The sequence below is a fragment of the Aquila chrysaetos genome, chromosome 13 (assembly GCF_900496995.4).
Source record: "Aquila chrysaetos chrysaetos chromosome 13, bAquChr1.4, whole genome shotgun sequence".
Classification (NCBI taxonomy): Eukaryota; Metazoa; Chordata; class Aves; order Accipitriformes; family Accipitridae; genus Aquila; species Aquila chrysaetos.
The window spans coordinates 31496903-31511728 of NC_044016.1; the positions used below are offsets into that span (position 1 = coordinate 31496903).

The 14826-nt window shown below is 40.3% G+C and overlaps 1 protein-coding gene across 2 annotated transcripts in view; it reads left to right on the forward strand.

Moving 5' to 3' along the window:
• The window catches only part of PCNX2 (pecanex 2), a 157968-nt gene that overhangs the window by 73581 nt on the left and 69561 nt on the right, over window positions 1-14826 (forward strand). For both annotated transcript variants that reach the window (XM_030036214.2, XM_030036215.2), the window contains 4 exons: window positions 3316-3408; window positions 3939-4089; window positions 9393-9534; window positions 14227-14404. In XM_030036214.2, coding sequence (XP_029892074.1) covers window positions 3316-3408; window positions 3939-4089; window positions 9393-9534; window positions 14227-14404 — 564 coding nt within the window. The remainder of the gene's footprint in view (window positions 1-3315; window positions 3409-3938; window positions 4090-9392; window positions 9535-14226; window positions 14405-14826) is intronic.

Below are 14826 nucleotides of genomic sequence, written 5' to 3' on the forward strand. Positions count from 1 at the left end.
GCTTCCTTCCTGGCCTTTAATACAAACATTTAGATAGCTAGTAAAAGGATTTGTACAAAAAAGCTCCAAAAGCATAATTGAAAATAATAATTTTTAAAAAAAAAGCACCACTATAGTGTATTCTGCTTGTAAAATCTCTGAGGCATCAAATGTAGCGATGGTTTGGTGTTTCTTTTTTCCCTTGAGCGTAAAATGGAGAAAAAAACCACCTGCTTTCAGCCCAAGCTGTATCAGTGATTATCTCTCACTGCAGAGATTTTAACTGTGATCAGCACTTAACTTTTCCACGTTGGACCAATTGCAATGAAGGACTCAAGCTTCGCATTGTAGGGCTGTTCAGCATTCAATTCATAAGTGCCTGGCCTTGGGAATGGAATCCAAAATCCTGCTTTAGACAGTTGGGTCTAAACGCAGGATGGGGAAGAGAGTTGCGTCCAAGGTAGGCACATGCTTTGCAGGAGCTAGCTGCCTTCAGCAGCAAGGGTGGAAGCAGCAGATCCACCCACAGCAGCCTTTAGGTGGGTGCCCAAGGTTTTTTCCTGGAAGGTTGCTCTGAATCCCCCTCAGCCAGAGAGATAACTGCTCAGGGTCAGCTGTTTCCTGGGGGGCCCTGACCACTATGCCATGACATGAAACAAAAGCAACTGCTGCTCAGCTTTGTTACAGAAGGAAAAAAACCTGAATTTTGTGAGAAGTTTGAAAGCATCTGCCACATCAAGAAGGAGCTACTGCGGGGACCGTTGTGCAAGTCAGCAGCTGAGCTGTACATTTACATTTTGCAAGGGCAAAAGGGCAAGCCTGGGCATATATGATACTTTAAACACTTTAGATGTTGCCAGAGTTGGAATGCAATTTTCAAATTTGGGTTTAAATACCTGAACAATAATCATTGCTTTAAAAACACAGGCCTTTTCCTGTATGGGATTGTTAATGTGTCAAAAGCGGTGATGGCACCCTAAAAAGAATACTTGCAAACTCAAAGATGGGAAAGGTGGGAAATACCAGTCCTGTGCAATATAATCTGTGTAATACATTCTCTTTTGAATGTAATCTTTTGAAAAGATTCTCTTTGGTGACCTGGCACGGAATGGAAAGTTAGGTTGCCATCTCTCCCCAGAATGTCCATTATTATCACCTCTGCTGATTTTACAGCTAAATTCTTAATATTTGATGTAGTTCTTAAAACGGCAGCTTCTTCAGTCACTGGTTGTGAGAGAAATAAGTCATTTTAATAGTAATCCTTTCTGGTTGTACAGAAGAGCTTGAAAATGTGATTGGAGTGTGTTTGTTGTTCTTATAAGCTTGTTTTAGATTATTGAGTAGTTGGATTCAGCTGTGCACAGTAATACTTGATCAAGACTTTTCATAATATGTATTCATGAAAGGGCTGAAATAGTGTCATATAAATCTGGCACTGCTTAACCTTCACAGATACTGAATTTTACAAGCTAAGTACTGCTGCTTTGCATAGATTTTGTATGCAACGTCTTTGAAAAAATTTGGAAAGGTTAAAAAAAAAATTATTTCCGTTACATGCATTGGTAGTAATTCCATTATCCATCTTTATCAGGGTTTTGACCATGATTTTCCAGTACTGCTTCACATACTAAAACCACTTGAGTTAGAGATGGATACACAACTTGCTAGTGAGTGAAAGTCTGAACCAAACAGAGAGGACCTGTGGGGACAGGCAGGGACCAAAGGTTTGTTCAGGGAAGAGAAAGCCTCTCCGCTGAGGGTCCCTTATGTTGCGGTTCCCCTGTTGCATACGATGGCCAAGAAGCAAGGAGTAAGGCCAGCAGGGCTATGGTTTGAAAAGATGGTCGGAAAGATTTAGGAAGACGTAACTCTGCTCCTACACCTTCCCAGCTATAGTCTGTGAGGAGTACAGGGCTGTCCGGAGAGGGCACAGCTCTCGGAGGGGAGGGTGTGCTGCTCTTTTGGAGGTACGTGCTCCTGAGCAGCCTGGGAAGGGGAAGGACAGTGGTGATGGCTTGAGAATTCAGCTAAACCAGATTGGAGTTTCCTGGGAGAAAGCAAAAGTACTTCTTGAGCCCGAAGGCTTTTTAGTCCTGCTGAATTTCAAAGGCCTGCTGCAGTAAGTGGAAGTGCTGATGCTTGTGACCTTTTACTAAGAAGCATCTTTCATAACAGGGAGTGATAGGCAGCCTAAATATAGTGGTTGCTACCAGCTTTCCCTGTAATTCACAACCCTTCTGTTGTTCACTTGTTCTGCTTGCTTGCTTTTTATCTCCCTTATTCACAGGTTTGCTATCCTGTCATTATTTTAGTTTTCTTTCTTTTTCTGTGATGAGGTACGTGAAGACTGCAACACCAGGAAATTGGATGAGCTTCTAATTCTAACAAAAGTGTTGCATTTCACTTGTTTCTAGAAGTCTTTGAATTAAAGCAGTCAGCTTCTAAACCAACAGCTACAAATAGTTACTCATTTGATAACTTAGGAGTAGTATTGAGTGCTGAACTTAAATGCCCCTCTCATAAATCTAAGACAAGATTTTTATTTACTCACAAAGACATTTGGGTGACCTCCGAACTACAATTCAGAAGATCGCACGCATCGCAAGCTATCTTGTTTATTTGTTTACTGAGAATGACATTTTAATCACAAGAAAAATGGGCTGGAAAGACAGTGATATTTTCCAATCTTTAGAAACAAAATTACTTTTACCCTAGTTATAGATTTTTATGTAAAGGCAGACGTGTCCTTTCATTATCATTCAGTGACACTAGAAAAAGGCCTTGTCTGAAATCCATAAAATCTTGCCAAAATTTGGCTTCCGATACAGAAAATCAGAGAATGGGACATGTCACTTTAGAACATAATAAATGTATTAACTCCGTGTCTCTGAAGACATTACAGAAAAGCATGAGTCATTTCAGTAATGCAAGATAAAGTGAATCTGAATGCTTGCATCTTAATGCTTGCAAATAGGAAATGGAACCAGAATTTTGATTCCCCAAAATAAAAAAGTTGTAATGTAAAAGAGTTATATTCCTTAAACAGAATCAGACTCGGTATGAAAATGTATTGCTTTCATTTCTCCAATCTTAAAACTATCTTATTTTTAAATATAATTTAAAGTTAGGCATGATGAATTTAAATGTGATTACTTTGACAAACCCAGAGTGTGAAGAAATAATTTCCCAAAGCAGAGTGGAGAAAATACTTTTGTATTAGGGAGTGCTGATTAGCCTTATCACAATGCAGACTGTGAGTAATCGAGAAAAGAGTCGTTTACCTTGGTTAAAATAGTATTGGCTTGCTAATTTTGTATAAAATAATTATTTTCACAGAAAGAAGTCTTGAAATCGGATCTCATTGTCTGCACAGCGGCTGCTGTTCTGTCATTTGCTGTCAGTGCCAGTACTGTGTTTCTATCATTAAGGGTATGTATCTGTCTTTTTTTTTTTTTTTCCTTCGTCTTTCTTTTTTTCCCCTAAGGTATTACTTCTTTTATGCAAAACCACAGGGTGCTTTAACGAGAAAGAGTAGAGATTGTGGGAAGAGAAGTTAGTGAAAATGTGTTTACTGGTCACAATAACATTTTTTTATGTGCAAGGCAGTTAGTTTATGGATATTTGTATTAATTTCAGTGTTACTTATTTGGTGTCTCTTTCTTAAACCTCTGCATATCGACAGCTCTTTTATGATGCGGAACCTGGGGGACAGAATGAATAAAGCTGATCACTAGCCTTTTTTCATCCAATTAGGGAGGAAAAATTGGTTAATTGAGTAGGCAAAATACATATTTCAAAATACACGTCCACTTGTGGAGTCAGAGTTTGAACATAGGAATAAAAATTAATTGCACGAAAATACAATTATAGGAACTGTTCAAAAATGTTTTTAAAAAGTTTTTTATAAAAATGTTGTTTGTAAATTATAACCATGTTTCATTTTTTCTTTTTTGGCTCAGCCGTTTCTCAGCATTGTCCTCTTTGCTTTAGCATGGACTGTGGGATTTGTAACACATTATGTACTTCCTCAGCTTCGCAAGCATCACCCCTGGCTGTGGATCTCCCACCCCATACTTAAAAGCAAAGAGCACCAGCAGCGGGAAGTGAGAGGTTTGTAATAAAATCTTCTCTAAACAATGGATGCAATGACTTGCAGCTTGTCTTGATTTAAAAAAAAAAAAAAATCCAGAAGGAAAAGATAAGTGAGAATAAATTATGCTTTACATTTCCCTCTTGAATAGCATGCATATCCCATCATTTCCATTCCCCTCCCCGCCCCGATCACCAGCAAATTTGTGAACCTGTAGAAGTTGTCTCCTGAGACCACTGCACAGAAGGGCTGAGGCTAGGTAGGCACCTCTGGAGATTGCCTAGTTCAGCGCCCCTGCTCAAAGCAGGGTCAGCTAGAGCACATTGCTCAGGGCTGCTTCCAGTTTTGAATATCTTCAGGCATGGAGACTGCACAACCTTACTGGACAACCTGTTCTAGCATTTGATCATCCTTACAGTAAGAAAGGTTGTTTTGGTTTTGGGGTTGGTTTTGGTTTTTTTTTTTTTCCTTTTGTTGAAATGGAATTTCCGTTTTTCCCCATTTCCTTTTGTCCTGTCACTGGGCACTACTGAGAACAGTCTGGCTCCATCAACTTTACCCTCCCCATCAGGTATTTATACCCAAAACCGGCCCCAATCAGGCATGAATAAGATGCCCCCTGAGCCTTTTCTTCTCAAGGCTAGACAATCCCAGCTCTCTCAGCCTCTCCTCCTATGTCCTCTTGCCCCTTAATCGTCTTACTGGCCCTAAGTGGTCTTTCACGAGCCATCATCTGATCTGCTTTTTGCTTTTAGATTATAGCACTGTTACTTGCTGTGTTGCTTGATATATTATAGTTCATGCTTAATACATTGGCTTTTTATATAATTTAAAAAACTTAAATGATTGATGAAGTTGAGAGGCAGAATTTTTTCTGCTTTCTGACATATATATCATTTGAACAGCAAGGGTAGTGCAACTTAGAGTTCTTATTTCCATCATAACACTTTTAGAGAAACATTAAAATTGAAAGAAACTGTGAAATGTTCTTGAAGATTTGTTCTTGCTAATGTCTGCTGGCTTCAGTGAGTAGTACCCTGATACATGCAAGTATCAGTAAATATTTTATTATGTTGAGATCTGATTTCCTGTTCTGATACAGTTATTCTGCAAGCAGCCAGTGTACTTTTGAGAAGTGCACCTTTTTTTTTTTGCCCACCTCCTCCCCCCCAGCTCTCATCTTGCCTTTGCTACCAGCCAAAAGCTTGCTTGTCATTTCTTGATGGATCCTGTGCCTTAATCATTCTCAATATATGTTCCTGAGGTGTTTGAAGACAGCATTGTCAGAACACAGTCTGCTGAGGGACTTTAGTCTGTTCTTCGACTAGACAACAAAAGAGTTCAACTTACTCTCTGCAAAACCATGCATTAAGGATTTAAATCTTTTTTAAAAAAATCATGTCTTTCAAAATGATTACTTTCCAAACAAGGCTTGGGTATGAAAAAAGTACCCAGGAGACTTGATTGAAGGTTGCCTTTTAACTTTTACTGCAATACGCCAAGGAAAGTGTAGTAGAAATATAAATCTTAATAAGGATCATGCCCACCTGAAAACATTGTTCAGGGGTTCCTCTCCCTGATAATCAGTAATTCTGATGAATACCCAATTTATATTGTTTGTTACATCACTTAATCATCAAAGACTACTGTAGGATTTCTTTCCATTGTCTTGATTAAGTCTGTCTTCATTTGTGAGAAAAAATGTTTTCCTAAATGCAATGACTCAGCTTTTTAAAAGGTTGAGGGTAGAGATCTGCCAGACTGATCTCCACAGATGGGTTTCCTTCTGCTTTGAGATCAGCTGCATTTCTCATGCTACCTGCTGTGGGCAACAGGCTTTTTTCCTTCTTTTGCAGTCCTCTATGTGGTCCATTTCTGCACTTTGGGGCTTAAGTATTATTGCAAAGTATCTGGTGTTGTGTGTTAGAAAACAAGAGTAAAAAAATAAATAAATATATATTTCAGGCCCTTAGGCAGCTGCAGAGGCGTTTTATCATGTTCTGAGATGAGACAGGCTAAGGAAAAGGTTGTGTAATCCTTTTGATAGATATGTCGGACAGGCTGTCTTCTTTCTTTTACCCTGTAAGAAAAATGTAGGAGCCGAACTTAAAGGTTCGCTGTTTGTATAAAAAGAGAAACTTGGAAAATGACAGTATCCTGTAGTTGTCAGGCATGGACAATGAAGGGACAAGTACACAAAACAAGATATCTGTGAGGAGTTTCTACTGCACTGAATTTCATTTTCAGCTTCCTAATTTTTGACAAGTGTAGTGCTATGGGGAGACGAATGATTGCTTGCAATTAGACAAGCAGCTGGTAATGACAGTTCCACAAGTTTATTCCTGGCTTTGTTTCATAGACTCTGGATGAGCTGTTCAAACTTTCAGGCCTTCCACAGAATAGCAATTATAGACCAGTTCTCATGTTGGCCCTATAAGATAACTCATTTATTACTTGTCATTGTTTTGCCTGACTGTAGGAAGAAAGTCTGAGGTCAAGATGTGTGAGCTTATGGTATAATAGATGTGTAGAAAGTAGTGCAGGACTGAGTGAGAAAGAAACCCTGAAACACTAGAGACTATTTTTTCTCCTCCCTCCCCACTACTACTTTTATAGCCCACAGATTCATGTAGGCCATTTTCAAATCATCCACATCTTTCCCTGGGCCCCCTCTGAATGTGAGCTCTTTTTTTCTTCTGTCTGCATTGTCTGCATACATCTCCCTCTGCTCCTGCAGCTACCTTCTTTTTGGTCTACTTGATATGCATATCTGTTTATTCAAGCTTGAGTTCTTACACAGAGCTCAGCTTTGGGCAGCTGGATGAAGTTCTTGAGTGGATCTCTGACAGCAATTTGCAGTTCAGGAGGAGGAGAGAGGAATGGAGAATAACAGCTAGGTTCCAAAATGGACATTTTGCTGTATGAACTTTTTGGAGGTGGCCTTTAGGTAATAAGTGAACGAAATATTTTTACGTTATAACAAGAAACAAAAGTTGATCATATTTTCTGAAGGCAGACTTTTGCAAGAGCATTGCCTTAGCTTAAGATACTGGCAAATCATGACTTAAAGCTAATTTGGAAGGATTGCTTTTAGCTCTTTCTCTTTGAGCCTATACAACATACACCTGTGCCTGTAGAACATACAAATCTGTTGATTCAGCACCTCTTCTTTGCCTGCCATTGAAAAGGTGTGTGTGGGAGGGTGGGATGTGTATGCTTAACTGTGTTAATTTCTGCTGGGAAGAGTACTGGAGATTCAGTAGCTGGCCTTGTTATTTTTGAGTCAATACTAAGTTCTGCCTTTTTGCATTCACTGTTTTTCCAATAACCTTGTCTAGCTGAGCTCAATTGAGAATAAAGACATTGTTTTTGTCCATACACAAGTGTTTCTGAACCCGGTTCACCTAGGTTCTCATAGCAGTTGAATTGCACAGAGCATTCAGTTCTTGTTTAATACTCATATTAAGCACTGTGATGTTGTTAGAAAAGTCTACTGCAAACAAAGATGTTCTTTACTGGTGAATGATGTGATCCTGGCAGATACTTTTTACGATGGCTGTTTAAGTATTTTGAGAAGCATCTATGACAGTTTCTAGCTCCTGTTAATTCTTCAGTCTTTAGATCTCTGTATTGGGTCTGGCTGAGATGGAGTTAATTCTCCCCATAGCAGCCCTTGTAGTGCTGTGCTCTGCATTGGTAGCTAGAAAGGTGTTGATAACATACCAGTGTTAATGTATTGGGTTTGTGTGGCAAGGTTTTGGTAGCGGGGGCGGGGGTTACAGGGGTGGCTTCAGTGAGAAGCTGCTGGAAGCTTCCCGTATGTCCGACAGAGCCAATACCAGCCGGCTCTAAGATGGACCCGCCACCGGCCAAGGCCGAGCCCATCAGTGATAGTGGTAGCGCCGCTGGGATAACATATTTAAGAAGGAAAAAAAGTTGCAGGGGGCACAGAAACGGCAGCCAGAGAGAGGAGTGAGAACATGTAAGAGAAACAACCCTGCAGACCCCCAGGTCAGTGCAGAAGGAGGGGGAGGAGATGCTCCAGGCGCCGGAGCAGAGATTCCCCTGCAGCCCGTGGTGAAGACCACGGTGAGGCAGGCTGTCCCCCTGCAGCCCAGGGAGGTCCACGGTGGAGCAGATCTCCACCTGCAGCCCAGGGAGGACCCCATGCCGGAGCAGGTGGGTTCCCGAAGGAGGCTGTGACCCCGTGGGAAGCCCGCGCTGGAGCAGGCTCCTGGCAGGACCTGTGGCCCCATCAAGAGAGGAGCCCACGCTGGAGCAGGTTTTCTGGCAGGAGTTGTGACCCCGCGGGGGACCCACGCTGGAGCAGTCTGTGCCTGAAGGACTGCATGCTGTGGAAGGGACCCACACTGGAGCAGTTCATGAAGAACTATAGCCTGTGGGAAGGACCCACGTTGGAGAAGTTCTTTGAGGACTGTCTCCTGTGGGAGGGACCCCACGCTGGAGCAGGGGAAGAGTGTGAGGAGTCCTGTCCCTGAAGAGGATGAAGCAGCAGAGACAATGTGTGATGAACTGACCGTAAACCCCCTTCCCCGTCCCCCTGTGCCGCTGGGGGGTTTGGTAGAGAATCTGGGAGTGAAGTTGTGCCTGGGAAGAAGGGAGGGGTGGAGGGAAGGTATTTTGAGATTTGGTTTTATTTCTCATTATCCTACTCTGGTTGATTGGTAATAAATTGAGTTCATTTTCCCCAAGTTGAGTCTGTTTTGCCCGTGATGGTAATTGGTGAGGGATCTCTCCCTATCTTTATCTCAACTCATGAGCCCTTTGGGGGGGTGGGGAGTGATAGAATGGCTTTGGTGGGCACCTGGTGTCCAGCCAGGGTCAACCCATCACAATCTCAAAGGGTATTTCATATATCAATGAGGTCAATAATACTTTGCAGTCTAAGGAACAGTGTTTTGCCACTATAAGATGGGGAAGGAGAGGCACAGAGTTCAGATGAGGTTCCCTAGGTCATCCACTAGGTCAGTGCTGGAGAGGGCCTCTCTGGAGTCATTATGTCACTGAAAGTGCTATTTAATATAGTGACTAGTAATTGGATTATGTAGAAACTACCATTTAGCATGTACCATCTCTTTTCATTTCTGAGTGTTTCTCATGAGTGCAGTTAGAAGCAGCAAAACAGATTCTAAATTCAGAGAACAAAAATGATTTCTCTATCGCAATGAATTATGAATTCCATTGTTTCATAAGTTAGTTGGTTGATTATGAATGTGAGCTAACTCATTTCTTTTATGGTATTGCAGTGCAAAAAATGCTGACAATTGGATGAAATGATCTGTTATCTGAATTTCTATTTCAGATGCTGCTCATTTGATGTGGTTTGAAAGGCTCTATGTGTGGCTTCAGTGCTTTGAGAAATACATTTTGTATCCAGCTATAATACTGAATGCCCTCACCATTGATGCTTTCTCAATTAGTAAATACAAGAAGCTTGGTACACAGTAAGTAGATTATAACTCCAAGCATGTGATTAGTAGACTATTTGGGTTTAGACTGAAGATTGAGAAATGAAATTTGTATCTTAAGTCTGTTTGCTTGTTACAGTTTGCTTTTGTGCATTATTAGTTCAGTATACAATAATCTTTGGCTCTGCTGAAAGAAAAAAGCAAAACTACCTTAGCACATGCTAAGACATGACTCCAGTGAGAGAGAAATTAAAAGATTAAAGAGCTATATATAGATATACATGGAATGTCTAAATGTCAATTAAAAGCAAGACACACTATACCAGGCTGCAGGTGTTTGATGGGCATAAACACAGTGGGGTAACTAGAATTAATCATATGAAAATGAGAAATCTAGGCTGGATATCAGGAAACATTTCCTAACTGAGGATTTTTAAGACTATGGCGTAGTCTCCCAAAGGAGTTGTCGGAAGCTTCACCACACAAGTCTTTTAAGGCAAGACTGAATAAAATATTCAGCAGAGTAGAATGGTGGGTAGTCCCGCATTAAGAGCGGTTTGAGAAAGGTAGGAATATAAGTTTTTTCCAAAGTCTGATGTCTCTGATACTAAGCAGAACTGGTGATGCTGATCCATGAAAAAACAGTATGATCCTTGCAGACAGACTTTTATGGTAAATATTTTGTTCAGTGACTTGCCTACTGCAGATATTCAGCAGGCTTAGTGACTGCAGTATCCCCAGTGGGCAGAGTTTCTGCAGTCTTTTTATCAGAATGACAGTGATGCAGATCATAAAAACAAAGAAACAGCCTGTGTTCAGGAAGGAAGGTTCCAATAGCAGGAAAAACTGCTGGAGGAGGGGGAGTTCCTCAGTATTAATAATGAAGTAGATTCTTAACTTTAAATATTAGATAAAAGAACTTTGATGTAAAAATTGCATGTTGTTTTAATTATTCTTCTCTCTTGAAGAGCAATACAACTTTAGGGACTACACAACTATAAGGAAAAGGTGGTCCCTGCTTTTAGGGGCTGAAAGTAGGACTAGGGCATTAGTCAAATTTTCTGCATATTCCTCCCAGACAACTACTTTTCCAGAGAGACTCTCACCAGTCACTCAGAGATAGCCTGTGTAGTCCCCCATTGACCTTTTTCCCCCAGGCACTTGGGAGATGCTAAGGCCAAGGTGCTTCAGGAGTTTTAGGTGTATTGTCCAGGGTGAAACTGAGTTCACACTCATCCCTCTATTTGGTTCTGCAAGGCTGGGAGAACTAGAAAGTCATCAAAATGTCATTTGTCACTCGTTAGCAGACGTGACTGAATACATGCACGGAGCAAATATGTAGGGTTAGGAAGGTGCTATTTTTACATAGTCATTCCTCCAAGCTAGGTTGCACTTTAAAGTATCACCTCCCTCAAGTGTTCAGAAGTAGTGAGTCAGTCCCCCAGAAATCTTGAGATTAAAGGAAGTAATTACATTTGTCTGCCTCTGATTGTTTGGCCTGTAGGGGAATACCATGACAGTCCGTCCTTTCCCCATCCCCCTTGTGTCTCTGTGATCACCTTGGATTTAAAACTTGTGTTTCCTCCTTTTGCTTGTAACTGAGGTCTATCCACAACACCCCCAGCATCCCTCCTTCTCTGGCACTCCTCTTTAATACGCTTCCCCTACAGCTGCCATGTAAATGCCACGCACAAAACATTTGTCCTCAGATCCTACCTCTTTCTCTTCAACTCTGTAAGCCCACGAAGGATCCTGGATTCTCCTTGCTCCTTCCATATACCGTGTTACTGAGGGTTGTACTTTCTCTGCTTTAATACATAAATACCCGTTTTCTGTTGTCGGAACATTCCTTAGTTATTTACCACCCAAAGATCAGACTACATCGTACCTTAGAGAAGGGAAGGCGGCACTTTCCTGCTCTGTGTCTGAAAGTGAGATGATACATTTTGCATCATTTGATTTTGGAGTTTTTCTCAATTTGAATGTATTTTTCAAAGAAGCTTCATCTTGCTTTGTGATTTAAAGGATTGAAGGGGTTTCCTTCTTGAGGAAGGCAGCAGAACAGCTCCTTCACAGTCAGGAGTTTGCTTGAGCTTTCCAGAGCCTGACGTGCTGGTTATTAATGGGACCCATGCTGACAAGCTGAAAAGCTTGCCCAGTGTTACCTGCCACAGAGGCTTCAGAAATAAGCCCCCCTTCTCTCTCTCTCTTGCTTTCTCTCTGCTGGGAGTTAAGGCCCTGGGAAAAGCATCTTGTGTGGCAATAGCTTGAAAGAAGAGGGATAATGAGCAAATTATTTTCTGTTACACCTGAGATCATTATTTTATAAAATGTCATTTTTTGGTGAAATTTTCTGCATGTTAACAGATCCAGTGAGGAAAAAGTCCCCCTTTTGCTCTATGATCTGGAAGTTTTCCGTGTGAAAATTCCTCCATGTTGCAAGAATTTTCTTCTTTCTGAAGAATGCGAGATCCAACTGGTTCATACAGGATACACTGAGATGGCTTCTAGTGGCTTCAGAATCTATTTAGCTTAGTCACTAGGTTTTCTATTCAGAAATCTGGGGCAAATTGAAAAGAACAGCTTTGACAAGGTGAGAAATAAGGTCAGCTTGGCATTTCATTCCAACAGTGATGTCCTGGTGATCCTTTAGAATGACCTGCACTCAAATAAAGTTGCATCTGCATTACAGGAAGATACACAATAATGAATAAATGCCACATAAAATAAAATCAACCTGGAAATGTACAGACTTATGAGCCTTTCTAGAATGATGAAAACCTCTTTAGAGCTTTCTGGCCTGACAAGTGTCAGTCATGGCAGCAGGTATTCTCCTGGTTTGCTGCAGCAGGATGGAGGAGAACCTTCCATGTATTTTGCAAATACGTGGCCTACTTTAAGACCCTCATTATGCACTGAGGTCCCCATCTATTTTCACCAGCATCAAAAAAACAAAGCATCTCCGAAAAAGTGAATCTGCTTAATTTACTTAAGAGAAGTCACCTGGCTCTCAATTAACAGGGTGTTACTTGTACATGTCTATTAGGTTTGGGTTGTCTTTTCAGGAATAGATCCAGTATGGTTCTTGGACATCGACGTGCAAAACTGCAATCCAAACATACTTGGTCAACTGCCAGAAAACCCTGAGGGTACCTGATATGACTAAATACTCCTGAATTTGACTTGATGGTTCATTAGAAGGCTTGAGATGTACTTCTGAACATGGCCAGAGCTTTCTGAATAAATCACTTTTATCTTATACTGACTAGAACCCAGAAACCCAAAGGTTTTGAGCTGAGAGCTGTTTTTGCAGCATCCCCAGTATGTGATCAGGATTGAGTTCACAAAATACCGCTTTGATTTCCTTCCTTTTAAAAACCTTGGTGGAGAAGGTGGTGTTGCCCCTTTCGTTTAACAGGAGTCCAACTGTTAAGCACTTTCCAGGAAAGTAAAGGCTATGGGAGGTTTGCTCTTGATCCCTCCTGCTTTGGTGGTAAGGAAATTCTTACAGGAGTGGGGAATCGTGTTCCAATTCCTGCTCCTGATGCTGTTCCTATGTTTTTTAGTGGTTGTTGGATAAAATACAGAACCATGCAAGTGTTCATGGTCTGGAGCCCAGTACTGTCTCATCTCAGGGGGGTGCCTGTCTACCCAGGTGATCTAAAAATTTATGTGTCTGAGACCTTTCTAGGATCTAACCCCTAGAATGGGTGGTATTATCAAGAGATCAAAATTGCTGTCCAAGCAAGATCATCTTTCTAATTATGTAAAGTATCTTAAAAACAAAATTTAAAAATGTGAACAACCTCAAGTCTGTAAGTTCAGATAGATATCCAGAGACTGGAGTGGTTTTTTAAATTCAAGGGGTGCCAGCACATTACCTCCATCTTTCCTTCTCATATAATTGTATTTTCTTTTCTTACACAGAAAACTGTGTAGTTTTCTGGAGAGTTAAAAGAGGAACGTTGTCTTCTTGGAGATATAGCAGCAAGCACTTTAATTTTTAAAGATTGGACTTCTTGATTCTCTGTGTGGTCACTTACTATTTAGAGTTCTCAGCTTAAGTTCACCCTCTAGAGTATAATAAGGGAGAGTAAAATGCAGACTGCCTGTATTTTACAACACATAGATGCAACACAATTTCTTTTCATCTGATGAAGTAATTACAATATAGAAAAGATGACCTTCCGATCGAGAACAATGGTAAGAATTTCAAGCATTTCATGTCTATGGGTGTTTCTATCCAGAATTTTGGCATTGTGTGTAATGAAATGAGGAGAATAATTATAAACTGTGTCATCAAGTGAAATTCGTAGTAGTAAAAAAAACTGGAGTGGGTTCAAGACATTTTTTTCAAATTACAGTAATGTATTAATGGAAGTGCCAAGATATTTCTGAAACTGAAATTTTATTTTAAGACCTATATAAAAATATCCTTTCTAGATTCTTGGTTTTTAACAGTCAATACTACTGGTTTTAGTACAGAGTTCATTCTTTATTACAGATTACAAGTGTGTGATAATGATAAGGGAAAAATATGAAGTGGCACATGGGTAAAATAAATGTGATTATTAAAAGAACATAGAATTAATATCAGAAATCAATAAGATGCGTAGATTTAGATATACATAGCAATCTAAAATACATCTGGTACAGCTATTTGTATTTCAGAGCTTCATAATTTATGACTTTGACTTGATTAGGTTTTTCTTTCTGCCTTTCTTACAGCTGTGATATTATCCTGATAACAGTTGCTGGGATGAAACTCCTCCGTTCCTCATTCTGTAATCCTATTAATCAGTTTGTTACTTTGAGCTTTACTGTAATCTTCTTCCGATTTGACTACAGAGACATTTCAGAAAATTTCTTGCTGGATTTCTTCATGATGTCCATTGTGTTTCACAAGGCAAGTTTTATAGCTCCTGTCATTTCTTTGGAAAATACATTTCATAGCTTGATTTATCTTCTTAGCGTCACTGTGCTGATCAATATGTGGTAGGATTTTTTAGAATTAATCAATGCATGTATAGACACAGATTATTGGTACTATAGAGGAAAAAAATCTGTAAACTGAAAACAAGGTTCCAGTTAAATGTCTTCTCTGTTTTTTGCAATGTTTTGCATTTATTTTTTGTTCACATGTTGCTATAGAAAGTTCAGAATTGTCATTTTCAAGAGGAGAACCCTCAATGAGTTGGAAAGAGCCTCTTGGGTCATTAGTGCAGGGCTGCCCTCCAGATCAATCGCCTGGTGTTTTTATCTAGGTTTCCTTTGAATGCCTCTACTGTTTGACTCAACAACTTCCTTTGGGAAGTTATTCCATTATCT